At 40.0% G+C, this 17443-nt stretch overlaps 1 protein-coding gene across 1 annotated transcript in view; it reads left to right on the top strand.

Annotated features, from left to right (window-relative positions):
- RRAGD (Ras related GTP binding D) overlaps positions 1-10496 on the top strand; it is a 51718-nt gene extending 41222 nt beyond the window's left edge. Inside the window, exon 7 of the mRNA XM_049897253.1 lies at positions 241-10496. Coding sequence (XP_049753210.1) covers positions 241-392 — 152 coding nt within the window. The 3' untranslated portion in view covers positions 393-10496. The remainder of the gene's footprint in view (positions 1-240) is intronic.
- Positions 10497-17443: the final 6947 nt, after the last annotated feature.

The raw sequence follows: 17443 nt of genomic DNA, 5'->3' as shown, positions 1-17443 counted from the left end.
ATTGTACAATCATCACCAGTACCCATTTTTAAATATTGTACCATCCCACCTAGATGAAATATATAAATAAGCAAATATACAGAGACCAAAGTTTATTAGTGGTCATCAGGGGCTGGAGGGAGAGGTAAAAAGAGAGTCACTGCTTAGGGACACTGAGCTTCTGTTAAGGGTGATGGAAAAATTCAGAAATGGAAATTATTTCTACTTGACGTTTGTGGATATTTTTGTTCTCTTTTCCAGGGCTTATTGACTATAATTTTCACTGCTTCCGGAAGGCCATCCATGAAGTCTTTGAGGTGAGAATGAAAGTGGTGAAATCTCGAAAGGCTCAGAATCGGCTGCAGAAGAAAAAAGGAGCCACCCCGAATGGGACTCCTCGAGTGCTGCTGTAGGTGAGGTTCCAGGAACATCTTTTGAAATCAGATCTTTTTGGTGAGGCCGCTGTACCGGGTTGCACTAAAAGAAGGGGACAAAAGAGACTGGGACACGTGACATAGATTTGTTGTTTTAAAAAAAAAAAATTCCTGCAACCTACTTGATCTCTTTTTTAAATAAAGTACCTGTAAGCACTTTGAAGCAAAAACTTGTATATTAACCATGAAGTGAAATCCACTGTAATTTTATTACACAAATGTAAACTTTTCTGGTCGGTAGTAAGAAAAATCACATATGAGAACTGCCAGGACCTGTATCTATTTTGCACTTTTTCATGTTTTTTTCTCATTGAACTGAACTTTGATAAAACTACTTTTCTAAGCTTTTTTCTGTACTTGGTGTAAAGGACATGCATACTGGAGTCCATATACATATGGCAATCAAAAATTAATCAAAAAGTGATGCATTGGCAATGACTTTTTTTTATAAATTTGGGAATATTTGCTACCAATTATTGAGAAAACTCATTTTTCAGTGGAGCTGGAACAGATTGGGGCAGCAGGCTCCAGTAGCAATAAGAACTGTCCTCTGTTTGTAATGGGTGTAAACACGAGTTTTGTAGAATAATATTAGCACCAAACTTATATAGAAATTTCTATAGCCGTGGCAGTGCTCCCCTACTCGATTTTTACGAAGCTCTTTACCTCAACACACATCTCTATAGTCACTTTATACAAAGAGGTTAGTTCTTTGTGCTGTACTACTGTTCTTTAGAACCTCTGGGACCAGATTTCCAACATGGTGCCAACCACTGGAGAGAAATAAGCCAGTCGCTAAAATGCAGGGGTTCTGGAGGCTTTTCTTTACCTGCCACCTGGAACTGAAGTAACATCAGAGGTCAAAAAGTTTCATGAATGTAGGTGATTGGCAAGTGTAGACTAAAATATATATATATATATACATAGTGTGTATATACATATTTGTATTTCCAGCCCTTGTGAAAGGGGGCCTCTTGTTATACATTTAAAATGTTTAGGGCCCGTTTGTTACTGCTTCTTGACCACAGTGAGCAGAGCCGGTCTCAGATCTCCACTACGGAATGGAATCCTGCTGGGCACATTTGTCACCTCTGAGTCTCTTTGTCGTCTGCAATAGTGTGCCTTGTGGACGTCGCCCATTCCTACCTTATGATTGGACTAGAACTCAGCTGGCCACCAGCTCACTCCGTAAGGCTGAAGAGCCATTCTGAAAATTCCTAATCATCCGCGGGGAAAGGGTGGCCAGAGGAGGCATTACAATTAGCTGTGTATTTGTTTCTATGAAATTCTTTCATTTATATTTACTTTAGACTAGCAGGAAATTAAAAGACTCTTAAATCCTTCCCAGCCTCAAACCATTCCACGTAGATAATTCTCTATTCATCCCAAAGGTCAGTGCCCTAAGGCATGCTTGTGGGGCACTGGAAAGTTTTTCTTTTTAAGCAGAGCCTCCTGGGTCATCAAAGCTGGTCCTAGCAAAGGGTGTGAAGTCCCTAAAGCAACTTGCCCTGAAACTCTCACATCTGTGGCTTCTTTCCATCTTCTCTCTTCCCTCTCTTCAAGTCCTATTCCTTCCAAGCTGGTAACTGAAGTTTGAGATGGTAACCGATTGGGGTTTAAGGTTTGAGCCTCTCAAGGGTCTGTGCGTTTTTGGGAGGAGATTTCTAAAAATCAGTAAGGCACCCTAACTCCCTTCCTCATGATTCCTACTGAGGAACCTGGGTACATAGGAACCCAGGGCTCCAGGGAAGCTCTTTCCCTCACTTCCAGAGCTATACCCTGTTGGACCCTTGCCCACAGGCCTGACACGTATGGGTTATTCTTATAAATCTAATTCTCTAATATTTTTTACAGAATATTTCTCTTTGAATAAGAAAAGCGAGTAAAGAATCAGTTTCTAATGTGAATTTAACCTCAAGATAGAGACACTTGCCTATCTGATAAACCACACATTACTTAGGTATATGTATTATTGTAACCAGGTGGAGCTTCCATTTTTAAGCTGGGTATATGATGGATTTTTGTTAAAATGTGCCTTAAAAGCCTATTACTTCAAGAGCAAATGATTCTTTGGGGGAAAGGCGAAAATAATCCTATGGCTTTGGGCCCAAGTTCATGGTAGTAAGTACACTTGTTGATTAATCACATTAATATAAATTACTGTCTCAAATCTGTAAAGTGTGGCCATGACCACTTAATTGAAGGGAGATGTAAGAGTTACATCTAAGTACAGTATTCAGTTTTTCCAGTCTGTGCTACTGGGATTACAAAATCTCTTCAAGTCCTTTTGCATTTAATTTTTGATATGGGAGTTAGCTTACTGCAGTGTGTGGCTTCAGTTATGTCTCAAATCTAATACTGTAAGTACAAAGCTCAAATACACGGCTATAGTGACTACACTGGAATTCACTTTCAAAGGTCAAGAACTTGACCTGCACCTTTGTAGAGCGGGGCAGCCCTTTGCCTTTTGAGCCAATTGGAACTTCTGTGTAGAGGTGAGATTCTGTTTGTCATCTCTGGTTGTTTTCACCAATACGGATTACTATGTATGACCTGGGTGGAGTGTTTCTGAAAAAAAAAAACACTGGTTGACATACACAGAAAATGTTATTTTGCAAACATATTTTGGGCTCTTAAGTATAAAATGATTAAAATCATAGCAATAGTGTTACACACAGGTTATATGCTAACTCTGAAACATACTATAGAAAAACAGCTGAACTGTCTTGATTATTAAAGTACAGTATGTGTTCAGCGTGTATGGACTGGATATAATTTGTGATCAATATAGTATTTTGTTTTATTTTAAGCAGTACATCATTTGTAAGCGTTTTTAAACCATTGCTTTAAAAATTGTTAAACGTCAGTTTAAAAGCATGTATCACACGTTCATGGTTTGGTAAGGTTTCCATTTTATTTTACACATAGTCACGTTAAGCTTCCTGGGAGCAGAATGGTCTCTTCAGTGAAAAGGAAATATGGCTTTTCATGTTTGTGAGGTTATTTACCAGGCACGTATACCACTGCTTCATTGGACCTGTTGGGGCCATCCGGTAAAATTTGTTTGCCCAGATTAACCAGCTCTCATTTCATGAAAATGAGGATAGATCACTATTTGAATTGAATTTCCACTTTTTATTACTTTAAAATCCTTTTATCTCTCCATATTTTTGATGGAGACATGCCTTTTAGGACTATAAAATAATTAACTGTTATTTCAGTTAACTTCAGGTATTGATTCTTTCTGCTGTGATCATAATCCCTAGCCATCTGGAAATTTTTTTCCTAACAGTCCGCCTATCATTCTTTCCTTTGCTTAGTGAGATTCTATTCTATAATGACTTTATATAAATATAGGACCTCTAAGAGTTTTCAAAGGAGCCTTGGTGGCACAGTGGCTAAGTAGTCGACTGCTAACCAAAAGTCGCTCCACAGGAAAAAGACGTAGCAGTGTGTGTCCCTAAAGATTTACAGTAGGGCAGTTCTGCTCTGTCCTACAGGGTCACTATGTGTTGGGATCGACTTGATGGCAGTGGGTTTGGTTTTGGTTTGGTAAGAGTCCTCAGAGAGGGCTAGCTAGCATCAGATGTTATATCTTAAATATGAAATTCTGTTTCTGATTGGAAAACCTGATCTGAAATAATTATTCCAAGATATTTAATCAGTAGTGATATTGAGTTGTCTTTAACAGAATCTTTAAATAAGTATAGATAATACTGATTGAGTGCATACAATATGCCAGGCACTGCTCCTAAGTGCTGTGACATAGCTAATCCTCATAAACCCGAGAGGTAGGTACTATTATGCTTATTTTACAGATGAGGTAACTGAGGCCAAAGAGATGACATGACTTGACCAAGATCATACAGCTGTAAGAGGCAAGGCAAAGAGCCTGACTCCAGCATGCACATTCTCAACCACATTCGTTTCAGAGGCCTCACCAAATGTCTTCATAAATGCCTTCCTTTTGCAAATGTGACGAGACTTAGAGTTTAGGATTTACTGCTACGTGGGCTTAGTAAGGCTTGTGTGCTGGATATTTAAAAATAAATACCTATTTTTATGTGTACTCCCTTGCATGTTTGTAGAACCAACAGGAGCAGTCTTCTAAATGTATTTCACACAGAGAAGAAAGTCAACAAAGATTACGCTTTTTTTCTTCCTAATCCATTAAGTATAACTCTAATACCAAGCAATAATAGCCACAGAGAGTGTTTAAATATCAGAGGAAAAATTTAAATACCTTTTACAGCCATTTGGTATTTAAAGAGGTGATAGTATATCAGGCGCTGAGAAAATCATCTTAACTGCTTTCATCCTTTTTCCTTGAGTTTTTAATTTGTGTAACAATAATTTATGGAAAACAAAACATTAATCTGGATTAAGATTCAAAAAAGCGCTTTAGTTTTAATCCTTTCCAGAGCTTCAGACCTATATTTAAATTTACTTTTGCTGGAATGTTCTACAGGAAGATCCTCAAATCTAACGTGTTCAGAATTGCACTTGGCTTCCTTCTCGCTAAATCTGTTGCTGCTTCTATGATGGCATGACTGTCCTTCCAGGTGCCCCTGCCAGAAACTTGGACCTCATTCTTGACTCTTTCCTCTTGCTCACCTCCTGCAATCACCCATTTCTTACAGCTTAGTCTTAGGGTTTGGTTTTTTTTTTTAGTCTTACAAAGAAGAGTCTGGTCGCACAGTGGTTAAGCACTCAGCTGCTAACTGAGAGGTTGTCGGTTCAAACCCGCCAGCTGTTCCATGGGAGAAAGATGTGGCAATCTGCTTCTGTAAAGATTACAGCCTTGGAAACTCTATGGGGCAGTTCTTTTCTGTCCTATAGGGTCGCTATGAGTTGGAATTGACTCTATGGGAATGTTTTTTTTTTGAGTTAGTCTTACAAACGTCTGCTAAATCTGTTCACTTCTTTCCATCTTCTCTGCCACTATCCTGGGTTAGACCACTGTCTCCTCTCATTTGCATCACAATAGCCTCTTGACCACTGCCCCTCCGCCCCATCCATTCATCCACACATCCGTCCCACACAAGACCCACCCACACAAGACCCACCCGGAGGGACCCTTGTAAACTACCACAATTCTGACCCTCTCACCGTTAACACCCTCCAGTAGTAGCTCTCCATCATTCTTAGACATCAGTCCACACTCTTTAATTAATAAAGGACCTGGCTCCCTGGTCCTCACCTACCTCTCTAGCTTTGCATCATCTTTCCTCATCAAAGCTGGACACACAAGCCCATACAATGTATGGCAAATAATAAAAGGAACCATGTGTTTTAATCCCTTTCTTTGTCATTCATTTTCAGAGGGAAATTATAATTTTCTTTCATTCAACAAATGTACTTAGGGTGCTTACTATATGCCAGACACTATGCTTATTTTAGTAAAATGGCTAAATACTGGCAGATACTGGAGATGGAAGGATTTTAATATCTAAAAAATAATAGAAAATGAACTACTTTAGATAATCCGTTGTAGGTGTCCATTTTTACAACTGCAGTTGGGTAGGACTTACCAGACTCCAGCAGAGACCATGGATAGCAATAACAGCACCTGAGAAGTTGTTTTGTTCAACTAATAGCAGACCATATGCTATATTTAATATTATTAATTTAAACTGTAACTAGGCTGTGAAAGTAGAAATGTTTATTGAAGTAGTGCCTTTCCTTATAACTGAGAAAAGAGATGAATTATCTTAAAAGCATAAAGTTTTAAGTGTTATTTTAATGTTCATGCTTTTCTAACTTAATACATATATGAACTCAATATCATTTCCAGAATTAGATTTAATAAAGAGTTTATTTTACTATTTCTCCTCTTTTTAATCTGTTTGTAGCAGGGAACTATGAGTGTTGCCTAAGGTGGATATTTATGTTCTTTTTATATGTTAGCGTGAGAAACAGTAGATGATATGAGAAGGACCTAACAGTAGAACGTAGGCCTAAGAGTTTTTCAGATCATTTAGAATTTTGAAAGGCAGGATGATATTTTTAAATATCCAAAATTTGGCCTAACAGGCCGTCAAGAAGATCTACTTTTGTCAGAAATTCAAGCGAAGTTCGGGCAGTGATCTTATTTCAGTTGTCCCATCAGTATGTTTACAGTTTTCTGTGACAGTCATGCTAAAGTGAAAATAAATACAGGCTTTAGTGGTCCCTATGAAGGAGCCTTGGTGGAGCAGTGGTTAAGCGCTTGGCTGCTAACCTAAAGGTCGGTGGTTCGAACCCACCAGCTGCTCCAGAGGAGGAAGATATGGCAGTCTGCTCCTGTAAAGTTTACAGCCCTGGAAACCCTGTGGAGCAGTTCTACCCTGTCCTGTAGGGTCACTAAGAGTTGGAATTGACTGGACAGCAATGGGTTTGGATTTTTGGTATCATAATTTTAAAGATACTTCAAAATTCTATCCTGTTATTCTTCCCCCCAGAAATTCAATTTTAAGATTAAAAAAAAAAATCTAAAATAAAAGTCTTTAAGACTAGTCCCAATAGTCTTGCTTTGTAGACTGTTTTTAGTTTCAATAAATGATTTATCAGTTAAAGCTGAGATGAAATCTGGTCCTTAGTAGTCAAACCTGAAGAAATAAACCCCCTTAAAAGGCAAACCATCCATGTGAGCTCTTATACCCAAAGCAGTGTTTGAATGGTATGTTTAACATTGCCTTGGGACACCTGTAGGAGTTGCCATGTTCCCGTTAAAGCCTGTGATGAAATCCATTTTAAAGTTTTTGTTGTTGTGAGCCACAATAAGAAATACATTCACATTGCAAACTATCACACTCACAAATACTACTGAAAAAGAAGTCTCATAAAATAATATCCTTTCTACAGCCAATGCATTCTAGTATTTTCTATTTCATTTCCATTTTTTAAAAGATCTCACAATCCACTGATGGGTCACAACCTACAGTTTGGAAAGAACTGCTAGCGTGAACCACCAGCCATATCAGAGATACCTGAGAAGGATTTTCTTCCCAGCCTAAAATATTTTACTTCTCTCTGTTAATATTTAAGGTTTTCACAAACATAAGGGAAATTCTGAATAAGTTCTTGAATTTTTCTCTCATTTAATCGGGGCTTTTTGCTGTTTAATGGAGCAGTTTTACTTTTCACTGCCATCCCTCGCATGGTTTTGGAGACTGGATTGTTTTAGGGGTGAGGACAGGAGGGTTTGCCATCTGAGAGGATCATCTTTTACTATTAACTCTATCCTTGACTTCTGTATGATAACTGACTTTATGTAGAGTTTAGCGACTCATGCGTACACACATCTGACTCTTTTGAGGTCCTTTGTTAATTCAGGTGACATTGGTCTTATCCAATATCAACCATCCTTGAGTTTGCCTTTTTTACTATTTTGACACCCCCAAGGAACCAACTGGACGAGGCCCTTCCCTGGAATCAAACAGCTATACTCAGTATAGAGCAGGGTCCTAACTGCAGCTGCAGGGGGCCTTGAACACCCTGCTTCCTCAGTCTTTTCAAATAAAACTGCTGGAAGGAGGGAATCATTCCCATTCCCCAATGCCAAACCAAAAACCAAACTAAACCCATTGCCATTGAGTTGTTTCCGACTCATAGTGACCCTATAGAACAGAGTAGAACTGTACCATAGAGTTTCTAAGGAGCGCCTGGTAGACTCGAACTGCTGACATTTTGTGTAGCAGCAGTAGCTCTTAACCAGTACACCACCAGGGTTCCCAATGCCAGGAGTCAAAAAACTAAGGCCCTTCTGAATGGCTAACTAAAAAAAAAAAAAACTAGAGGGGAGCAATTTAATCCTCAGCCATTTATATGCTAACCCTCGCTACCTTTGTGGAGATACTCCATTCCTACGCCACTTCTGTTTGCCTCCTGCTTTTTTAATTTTTTTTCCATGACTGCCCAAGTCCCTAAGGCTAATGCTCAATTCTCTCTCTCTCTCTCTGTAGACCTGGGGGAAAACTAACTCCTGTAAGTGCTCTGCCTTCCTCAACTAAATCCAGATTTCTTCCAGACCTCTTAAAAGGTGGCCTTGGTAATTCAGGCTTTCACTTCCCCTTCCTGGAAAGCAGGGCAGCAGGGAAGAGGCTGACTGGAGAGATTCTCGGTGGGAAAGGAACTAAGATTTATGATACACAAAGGTGCCCAATTCACATAACACAGCTTCATGCTTTAGGCCAGTATACTCCTAAGTGACCTAGTCTTAAAGAATCATCTCAGGCTTGTACTAAAAACGCAGATTCCCATCCCTACCCTGGTTTTCTTGAATCAGAATGTCTGTAGAGAGGTCTGGGTATCTAAGTAAGTACAGTAGGCAGCTCTTACAGTTTGGTAAACATCGATCTGCAGTGGTTAAAGGAGGTGGGGTTGCTAGGGAGAGGATCAGGATTGGGTTTGCCTGGGGGAGCTTTCTTAACTCCCCCCACCCTTCCACATGTATGTGTATGTATTAGCTTCTGACACAAGCATTAGTTTCTTTTTCTAACTTGACGATGTAGATTTTTAAACCTCCATTATTTAATCTCTAAGTGTAAACTTCTATGGGTGTAAATTAATCTATTTAAGCCATTTCTTTATTAATTAAGAGACTCATTTAATATCACAGAAAATGGTATTAACTTAGAAAAATTGCTACCCCCCCCCCCTCAGTTTTATTCAGACTCTTCATGTGCAGGGCTTTATCATCACTGTAAACATAGCAGACTCTCTATCATCCCGGAACAACATGTTGAGTCATCTAACAGTTCACTCCTAGTTATTTAACATGCTTTAAACCAAGCAGAAGGCTGTCAGTGGAGCTTTGACTGGAGTCTCAAGAACAATTTGTTAAACTTTGTTGTTAGCAGCCCTGGAGTTGACCTCCAGCTCACGCCGCCTAAACCATCCCTGTGATCGTTTGTGGATAGGACTGTTGTGATTCATAAAGTTTTCATTGGCTGATTTGCAGAAGTAGGTCCTCAAGCCTTTCTTCTAATCAGTTTTAGTCTGGAAGCTCCGCTGAAACCTGTTCTGCATCACAGCAACACTCCAGCTTTCACCAACATAAGGGTGGTGGCTGTGAATGAGGTGCACTGCCTGGGGAATTGAAAAGGCTGTCTTCCGTGGAAGGCAAGAATTTACTGCTAAACCACCAAGGCTTCATTTGTTAAACATTAACCCAGTGCTGTCGACAGTCAATTCCGACTCATAGCGACCCTATAGAACAGAGTAGAACTGCCCCATAGGGTTTCCAAGGAGCGCCTGGCGGATTTGAACTGCCGACCCTTTGGTTAGCAGCTTCAGCTCTTAACCACCACGCCACCAGGGTTTCCTGTTAAACATTAGGGCAGTTTTTTTTCCCCCTGCGTATTCACAATCTCCACAGGTAACTACTACTTGTATTTCTCTTTTAAATGATATTTTAAAAGACTACTAATAATGAGCTCTAATAGTTGTTCTTCAGCATATTCCCAGGAATAATAAGTCTTTGCCTCCCCCCACCCTGCCATTTTGTCAGATGACCTTTGTAAGATAGAAAACTGCCATTGCTTGAGGCCTTTCAAAGACATGTTTTCCTGAAGAGTGTTTTGTTCAAAAGGACTTTGTAAAGACGAAAATATTTAAGGCACCTCTCTTTTCTGAGGAATAATGTTTTTGGAAAAAATTTGCCTTCTATTCTGACATATATAATAGATATCTCCATGCAAGAACTTCTGCCCCTAACCCCAACTTCAGCTCCCTAGAGAAGTCAAACGGGCCCAGCTGTTTTCTCACGAGATGCTAGAAGGCAAGTTAACTGTGGCATATCTCCATCTTTTGTTTATTTTGTGCTAAAAGAATAACTTATAGGAAAGTGTAGGACTGCTTTCAGAAGTTAATGACTTGGTTATCCTTCAAAGTTTGCCTCTGATTGTAAGTTGGATTTTAGTGGGGAGCCGCGTAGGGTTTATGATTGTTTTAAAGACATTGACAATACTGAAATGCCCCCTGGCTGCAGACTCACTATCAGAAGTTCCGTAATTCATATGTGCACTGAGCATTGTCTGTAGACTGAAGAATGTTTCACATATCTATGAACTATTATTTTTTTGAAAGTTTGTGGATGCTATAATGATGAATAAAATACAAATTTGTTCAAAAGTTTTACTGAATTCATAGTATTTTTTTTTTTTTTTTTTGTCATTTTGCATTTTCCCAAGGAATTGAAACTAAAGCTGCTCTCAAAGTGGGGAGCAGAATTCTCAGCTATTCAGGCTAGTCTGTAGATGAGCACGTTTAATTTATGAATAGGTGGCCCAAGGGGGCCCAGAGAATGAAACCTGGGGGTGACAGGACATGAGGACACAGGAAGAAGGCATAGGCAGAGGGGCTGTGCGGGAAAGAACCTTTAGGAGAGGACTCAGGAGGAGGGAGGGAGACAGCTGTCTGCTGACACATCGTGAAGTAAACCTGTCTTTTAACCCGTGAATAACAGCTTTTCTAAGTTGCAGGTGTTTCTTTCACGGCTAAATTTAGAAAATGAAATAACTTTTGTGAAACTCCTAAATTCATCTTAAGAAGACTAAGGAAGATGAGTGGCATGATTTTAATTACTAATTTTAAAAAACACCTTTAAATCATAGGGAAAAAAAAGAAATGCAATCCATGCAAATGAAGCAAAAGCACAAACTAAGCAGGATTTTCTTGTTGTTCCTCATCCTGAGAACCATGAGCTGTAATTTTTGAGGAGATGTCAGACTATTCAAAACTATGGCAGCAAATTCAATCGGCAAGCAAAAACTTAGGAAAACTACAGTAAAAATCATTTTAATACTGTTGCAAACAACCTTTTACTACTGTACTTAGAAAATGGCTTCTTGATGATTCATAAAAAAATATTTTTCAAAGAGAATGAATGATGCAGTACAAGTCATCAGGTAGCAGGAGCCTACTAAACTAGAAGTCTAAGGATTCCAATGGGTTTCCCATATATACACTTGAATGACTTGCTTATCATTCAAGATTGCTTATCACTGTAAATTGGATTTTTAAAAATAATTTTTATTGAGCTTTAAGTGAACGTTTACAAACCAAGTCAGTCTGTCACATATAAGCTTATACACACCTTACTCCATACTCCCACTTACTCTCCCCCTAATGAGTCAGCCCTTCCAGTCTCTCCTTTCGTGACAATTTTGCCAGTTTCTAACCCTCTCTACCCTCCCATCTCCCCTCCAGACAGGAGATGCCAACACAATCTCAAGTGTCCACCTGATACAAGTAGCTCACTCTTAATCAGCATCTTTCTCCAACCCATTGTCCAGTCCCTTCCATGTCTGATGAGTAGCCTTCGGGAATGGTTCCTGTCCTGGGCCAACAGAAGGTTTGGGGACCATGACCACCGGGATTCCTCTAGTCTCAGTCAGACCATTAAGTCTGGTCTTTTTATGAGAATTTGGGGTCCGCATCCCACTGATCTCCTGCTCCCTCAGGGATTCTCTGTTGTGCTCCCTGTCAGGGCAGTCATCGGTTGTGGCCGGGCACCATCTAGTTCTTCTGGTCTCAGGATGATGTAAGTCTCTGGTTCATGTGGTCCTTTCTGTCTCTTGGGCTCATAGTTATCGTGTGACCTTGGTGTTCTTCATTCTCCTTTGATCCAGGTGGGTTGAGACCAATTGATGCTTCTTAGATGGCCGCTTGTTAGCATTTAAGACCCCAGATGCCACATTTCAAAGTGGGATGCAGAATGTTTTCATAATAGTATGTAAATTGGATTTTAATGGGAAGCAGTGTAGGATTGTTTGATTGTTCCCAAGATGTTAAAAATATTGCTGAAATAATATTTTCTTCTGGAATATAGTATTGGAAAAGTGATTTTTAGGATTAAAACAGAATGAGCAGGTAAGACAGTCATCTTGAACATACCAGTAGACAGGAAGAAGAAAAACCCGAAGAGGCATTTTCTTGGCTGGATTTCTCGGCTGGCCACCAGATGGCAGGCGGAAGCAAAACTATTAGACCTGCAATGCAGTAAGGTGGGTTGCTCCTTCCTGTCTGACATTTGTGTTTAGGGAACCAGAGTTTAAACATTAGCTCCTGGTAGCGATGTAACCAGCATCTCTATTACATTAATACTGGCTTTTTCCACATAGGAAGATTAGCCCCATGTTTCTTATTAACTATCTCAAAGGGGGAGATTCTGAGGGACAAACAATAGGAAAAACTATGGCAGGTGAGTTTGTTTTTTTTCTGGAAAATAAAGTATTATCAAATATTAAAAGTAATTAATAAAATGTTTACAATAAAGTTCACATATGGCTTCCCGAGGTGTTTTTCTTTTTTAATTTTACTCTAGGAAGACTTTGATGTAAAATTAGCCAATTCATACTATCAGCCTAAGTGATAATAGCACTGCTACTTGCAAAACAGTTAGCTAGTGGCAGATGTTTTTAGCACAAAAACATATACAATGGTATGTCAACTCTGTTAAAATACCTATGCTTTATAAGTAAATACAAGGTAAATACACAAAAAGCGTTAATCATATTCTGAGCAGTAAGATTATGGGAGATTTGCATTTTATTTACATTCCAAATATTGAACAACAATCACGTTTTGCCTTTATGATCAAGAAAAAAATCATTTTAAAAAACAAAAACCAAACCCATGAGGGAAGTTTTAAATGCTGAAGAATAAATCTCTTCAAGTGTTTGGACCAGGAATAGCATTCAGGTTCTAAGAAGCATATCCCTCTTCAAGTGGTAGAAAAATTACCTTGCGTGATGTAAGGCCACTTGATTCTTTTCTTGGTGCAGCAAAAACAACTTGGATTTCAGTCAAAAGACCTGGTCTTACATCAGGATTCCTCCACTTTCTAGCTAAGTGTTCTTGAAACTTAAAGAATCTTTGTATTCAAGAAATAAATGAAATCTACAAAAATTTCCTTTCATTAATACACTTAAGAAATATGCTAGAAAAATAAGAATTTGTAATGTATGCAGTCGAAAAAACTGTGAGAATTCAGGCAAATATCTTGATTTCTCTGAGACCTCAATTGTCTTTGTCTGTAAAATGGGTATAGATAATCTGTGCCCTTCCTGGGGCTGTTGGGAAGAATAAATGAGTTGATGTATATTAAGTGTCTAATACAAAGCCTGTCCTTGCCTTGCTCCAGGATACAAGTGGTGGTGGGGAAGGGACCTGCTCTTCAAAGGTCTTCTGGTTACTATCTAAGGAAAAGAGGAGATACAGGTCAAAGATTGTGGTTCCAAGACATTTTTAAGATTCTCAAACATTTAAAACTTCATCTTTTGTCATTTTTGTAATTTCCTGAGTCTGCTTTAAGGAAAATCTCTTAAAATGACAAGTGGTTTTCTTTAGGACCACCAAATATAAAGGCAAAGTTATCCCAAACTTGATCTGGAATAGAGCCTTTTGCCTGATATATTTTATAGGCTCCTTCTAGGGAGAAATAAATATTTACAATAATAGCAATTTTTGGAGAAACTTAAATGTTCTCAGAAAACTAGTTCCCTTGCCACCCAGCTGTTAGTCAAGGATCTGTTGTTAGTTGCCATCAGGTTGGCTCCCACTCACGGCAACCTTACGTATGACAGAACAGAATATTGCTTGGTCCTGTGCCATCTTCATGATTGTTGGTCTATTTGGGGTCATCTTCCAGCACTATATTGGACAGTATCCTGCTGTAATCCACAGGGTTTTCACTGGCTAATTTTCAGAAGTAGATTGGAAGTTCTTTTTTCCTAGTCTGTCTTAGTCTGGAAGCTCAGCTGAAAGCAGTCCACCCTGGGTGACCCTGCTGGTATGTGAAATACTGGAGGCATACCTTCCAGTATCATAGCAACACGCAAGCCACCACAGTACCACAAACTGACAGATGGGTAATGTTCAAGAATCTAGTGACCTTTAAATAGAATTACTCTATCTAACCGTTCTTTTTCTCCATAAACATCTCTTCCTAGAAACACTTAAATTGGCTTGCTAGAGACCTCTGCCTTTCTAGCAAAATAGTAATAAAATTTTTACGTGTGTCTATAATAACTAAGTTATCAGAATTTTTTTTTTTTTTTGATGTTTTTAATCAAGGAAGGACAGGCAGTAATTGCTACCAGGGTCTTACGGGGAGAAAAACCCCAAGGAGCAGAATAGGTGGTGTTGGCTTCTAAAAAGCAAAGCAAAACATCCAGGTACCTCCTGAGAGGAAGTAAAGGACAGCCGCAGAGGACAGTTGTATCGATGAGCTTGGAGACTGATTAACAGAAGGGCCTCTAGTGCTTCCAGAGCCCTCAGTTTATCAGCTGTCAAATAGGGATAATACCCTCTTCACAGTCCTGTCTATTTTAAGGCCAATTTTGAACCCAGGAGAAATAAGCCGGGGGTTTTGCAGGAACATAGCACAAGAGGTTGTCACTTGACAGTCTGAAAATTCAACACAGAATGAATGAATAAATTTAAAAAAATATTTTGATAAGAGGGTCAGATTTTGAAAAGAAGAAATTAAGGGTAAAATCAGTTTAATAACATTGCTTGTATTATGTATGCCAGGAGAAAGATGTCGCAGTCTGCTTCTGTAAAGATTTATAGCCTTGGAAACCCCATAGGATCACTGAGTTGGAGTTGACTTGACGGCAACAGGTTTGGTTTTGGGTACCTAGATCAAGAGGCAGTTGTTTGAACAAAACAATGGGATACTGTGTGGTTTAAAATCAGGAAGGGTGTGCCTCAGGGTTGCATCCTTTCACCATAGGTATTCAATCTGTATGCTGAGCAAATAATCCTAGAAGCTGGACTATATGAAGAACAGGCATCAGGATTGGAGGAAGACTCATTAACAACCTCTGATATGCAGATGACACAGCCTTGCTTGTTGAAAGCGAAGTAGACTTGAAGCACTTACTGATGAAGATCAAAGACTACAGCCTTCAATTCAGTATGGATTACAGCTCAACATAAAGAAAACAAAAATCCTTACAACTGGACCAGTAAGCAATATCATGATAAACGCAGAAAAGATTAAAGTTGTCAAGGATTTCATGTTACTTGGATCCACAATCAATGCCCATGGAAGCAGTTGTCAAGAAATACTGCATTGGAAAAGCAACAGTCAAGAAATACTATATTGGGCAAATCTGCAAAAGACCCCTATAAAGTATTCAAAAGCAAAGAGGTCACTTTGAGTACTAAGGTCCGCCTGACCCAAGCCGTGGTATTTTCAATCGCCTCATATACACGTGAAATCTGGGCAATGAATAAGGAATTAAGAAGAATAAAGAAGGAATAAAGAACCATTGATGCCTTTGAATTATGCTACTGGCAAACACTGGACATACCATGGACTGCCAGAAGGAGGAACAAATCTGTCTTGGAAGAAATAAAAGCCCAAATGCCCCTTAGAAGTAAGGATGGAGAGACTTCGTATCATGTATTTATTTTTTTATTGTACATTTGGTGAAGGTTTACAGAGCAAATTAATTTTCCATGTGTCAGCAGTCTCCCCATTTCTGTCCTAGGTTCCCATCTCGTGTACTTTGGACATGTTATCAGGAGGGATCAGTCCCTGGAGGACATTATACTTTCTAAAGTAGAGGGTCAGTAAAAAAGAGGAAGACCCTCAATGAGATGAATCCACACTAGCTACAACAATACGCTCAGACACAGAAACAATTGTGAGGATGGCTCAGGACTGGCCAGTGTTTTCTTCTGTTGTACACAAGGTCGTTATGAATCGAAACTAGCTCGAGGGCACCTAACAACAACAAAGCTAAGGTGTTAAACATCTTTTTAATGAAAGCTTCATACTGTTTATAAATTGTACTATCTTTAAGATGGGGTGGAGAGGCCCAGAGCAAGGTATATCTTGGAATGGACCAACTAACCACACTCCCAGGACTAACAAGTGACCCATAGTTGAAGCAGCACATCCGGATTTGGGTTTGTTTGCACATCTTGGTCAATCAGATTATCACTTTACTTTTCAGAAAGCAACATGGAATTATTTAAAAGATACCACTTAATTTATTTTAGATATCCTTTACTTCTTTTCCCCAATTTCACTCTCTTTACAAAGGGCTGCTAGTGCAGTTGAGATACCAAGCACACCATTCACTATTGGTTTAGATTCCTAATTTTAATAATGGCTCAATGGTTTTGAAACCAAATCAAACTAAGACTTTTTTTTTATCCCTCTTTTCCTGGTCCTTCCTCCTCCTTTAAAACCTGAACCCAGATAGTCCTCTCTCTCAGATGAAGAGAAATGAAGTGTGTCCTTTGATGTTTGTTTAGGCTTTCATATTTGTATGCTTTCCCCAAATTCAATGTAATTCCTTTAGTTTCGTTTTTGACAGATTTTATTTATTTATTTATTTTTAATCCCTCACAATACCTAAAACAGTAACTCGGACCGAATCACATTATATGAAACAGTATTTTGTTATAAAATTGACACAGTACTCAATTTCCTTATCATTGGTTACTTGTTGCCCCAAACAGCGAATGGATCTAAAAATAAAGCACTTCACAGGCACCGCAGTCCAGCTCGCCCGCAGCCCGGCTGCGGAGCAGCTTTGCAGACCGAGTCCAGAGCTCCTCCGAACTCTTAAGGCCCCGGGGTCCGGGACCCAGGCGGCAGCGGGTAGGGCCGGGGCTGCTTCTGGCCACGCCGCTCCTCGGTAAAACCCAGGAGCGCCTGGGGATCCTGGCTGGGCCCGGCAGAAAGGTGGCCCTCTGGGGGGCCAGGGCGAGAGGACCGCGACGGCGCTGTCTGCTCTTGCAGATCCCCGAGCCGCGAGTGGGGGCGTCCGCGCTGACCGTCTGATCGCCACGAAGCGACTGCCACGTCAGGGCCACTTCACAAAACCCCGGCAAGAGCGGGAGGCGCAGGCCGGGCGGCAGCGGCGTGGTTGGACCCGCGGCCAGACAAGAAGGCCGACCTCCAGCCCCGGCGCCTGGTTCAGCCACGCCCCGGCCGGCGCCGGCGCCTGCCCGGTTTTCAGGGAGGCGGGGTAGCCGCGGAGAAGGCGGTGCCATCGCGAAGCTCGCGCCTCTCCCGCGCCCTCAGC

This window comes from Elephas maximus, chromosome 1 (genome assembly GCF_024166365.1).
Source record: "Elephas maximus indicus isolate mEleMax1 chromosome 1, mEleMax1 primary haplotype, whole genome shotgun sequence".
NCBI lineage: Eukaryota > Metazoa > Chordata > Mammalia > Proboscidea > Elephantidae > Elephas > Elephas maximus.
The sequence above is the reverse complement of the archived record's forward strand: the minus strand, read 5'-3'. Positions and strand labels throughout refer to the sequence as shown.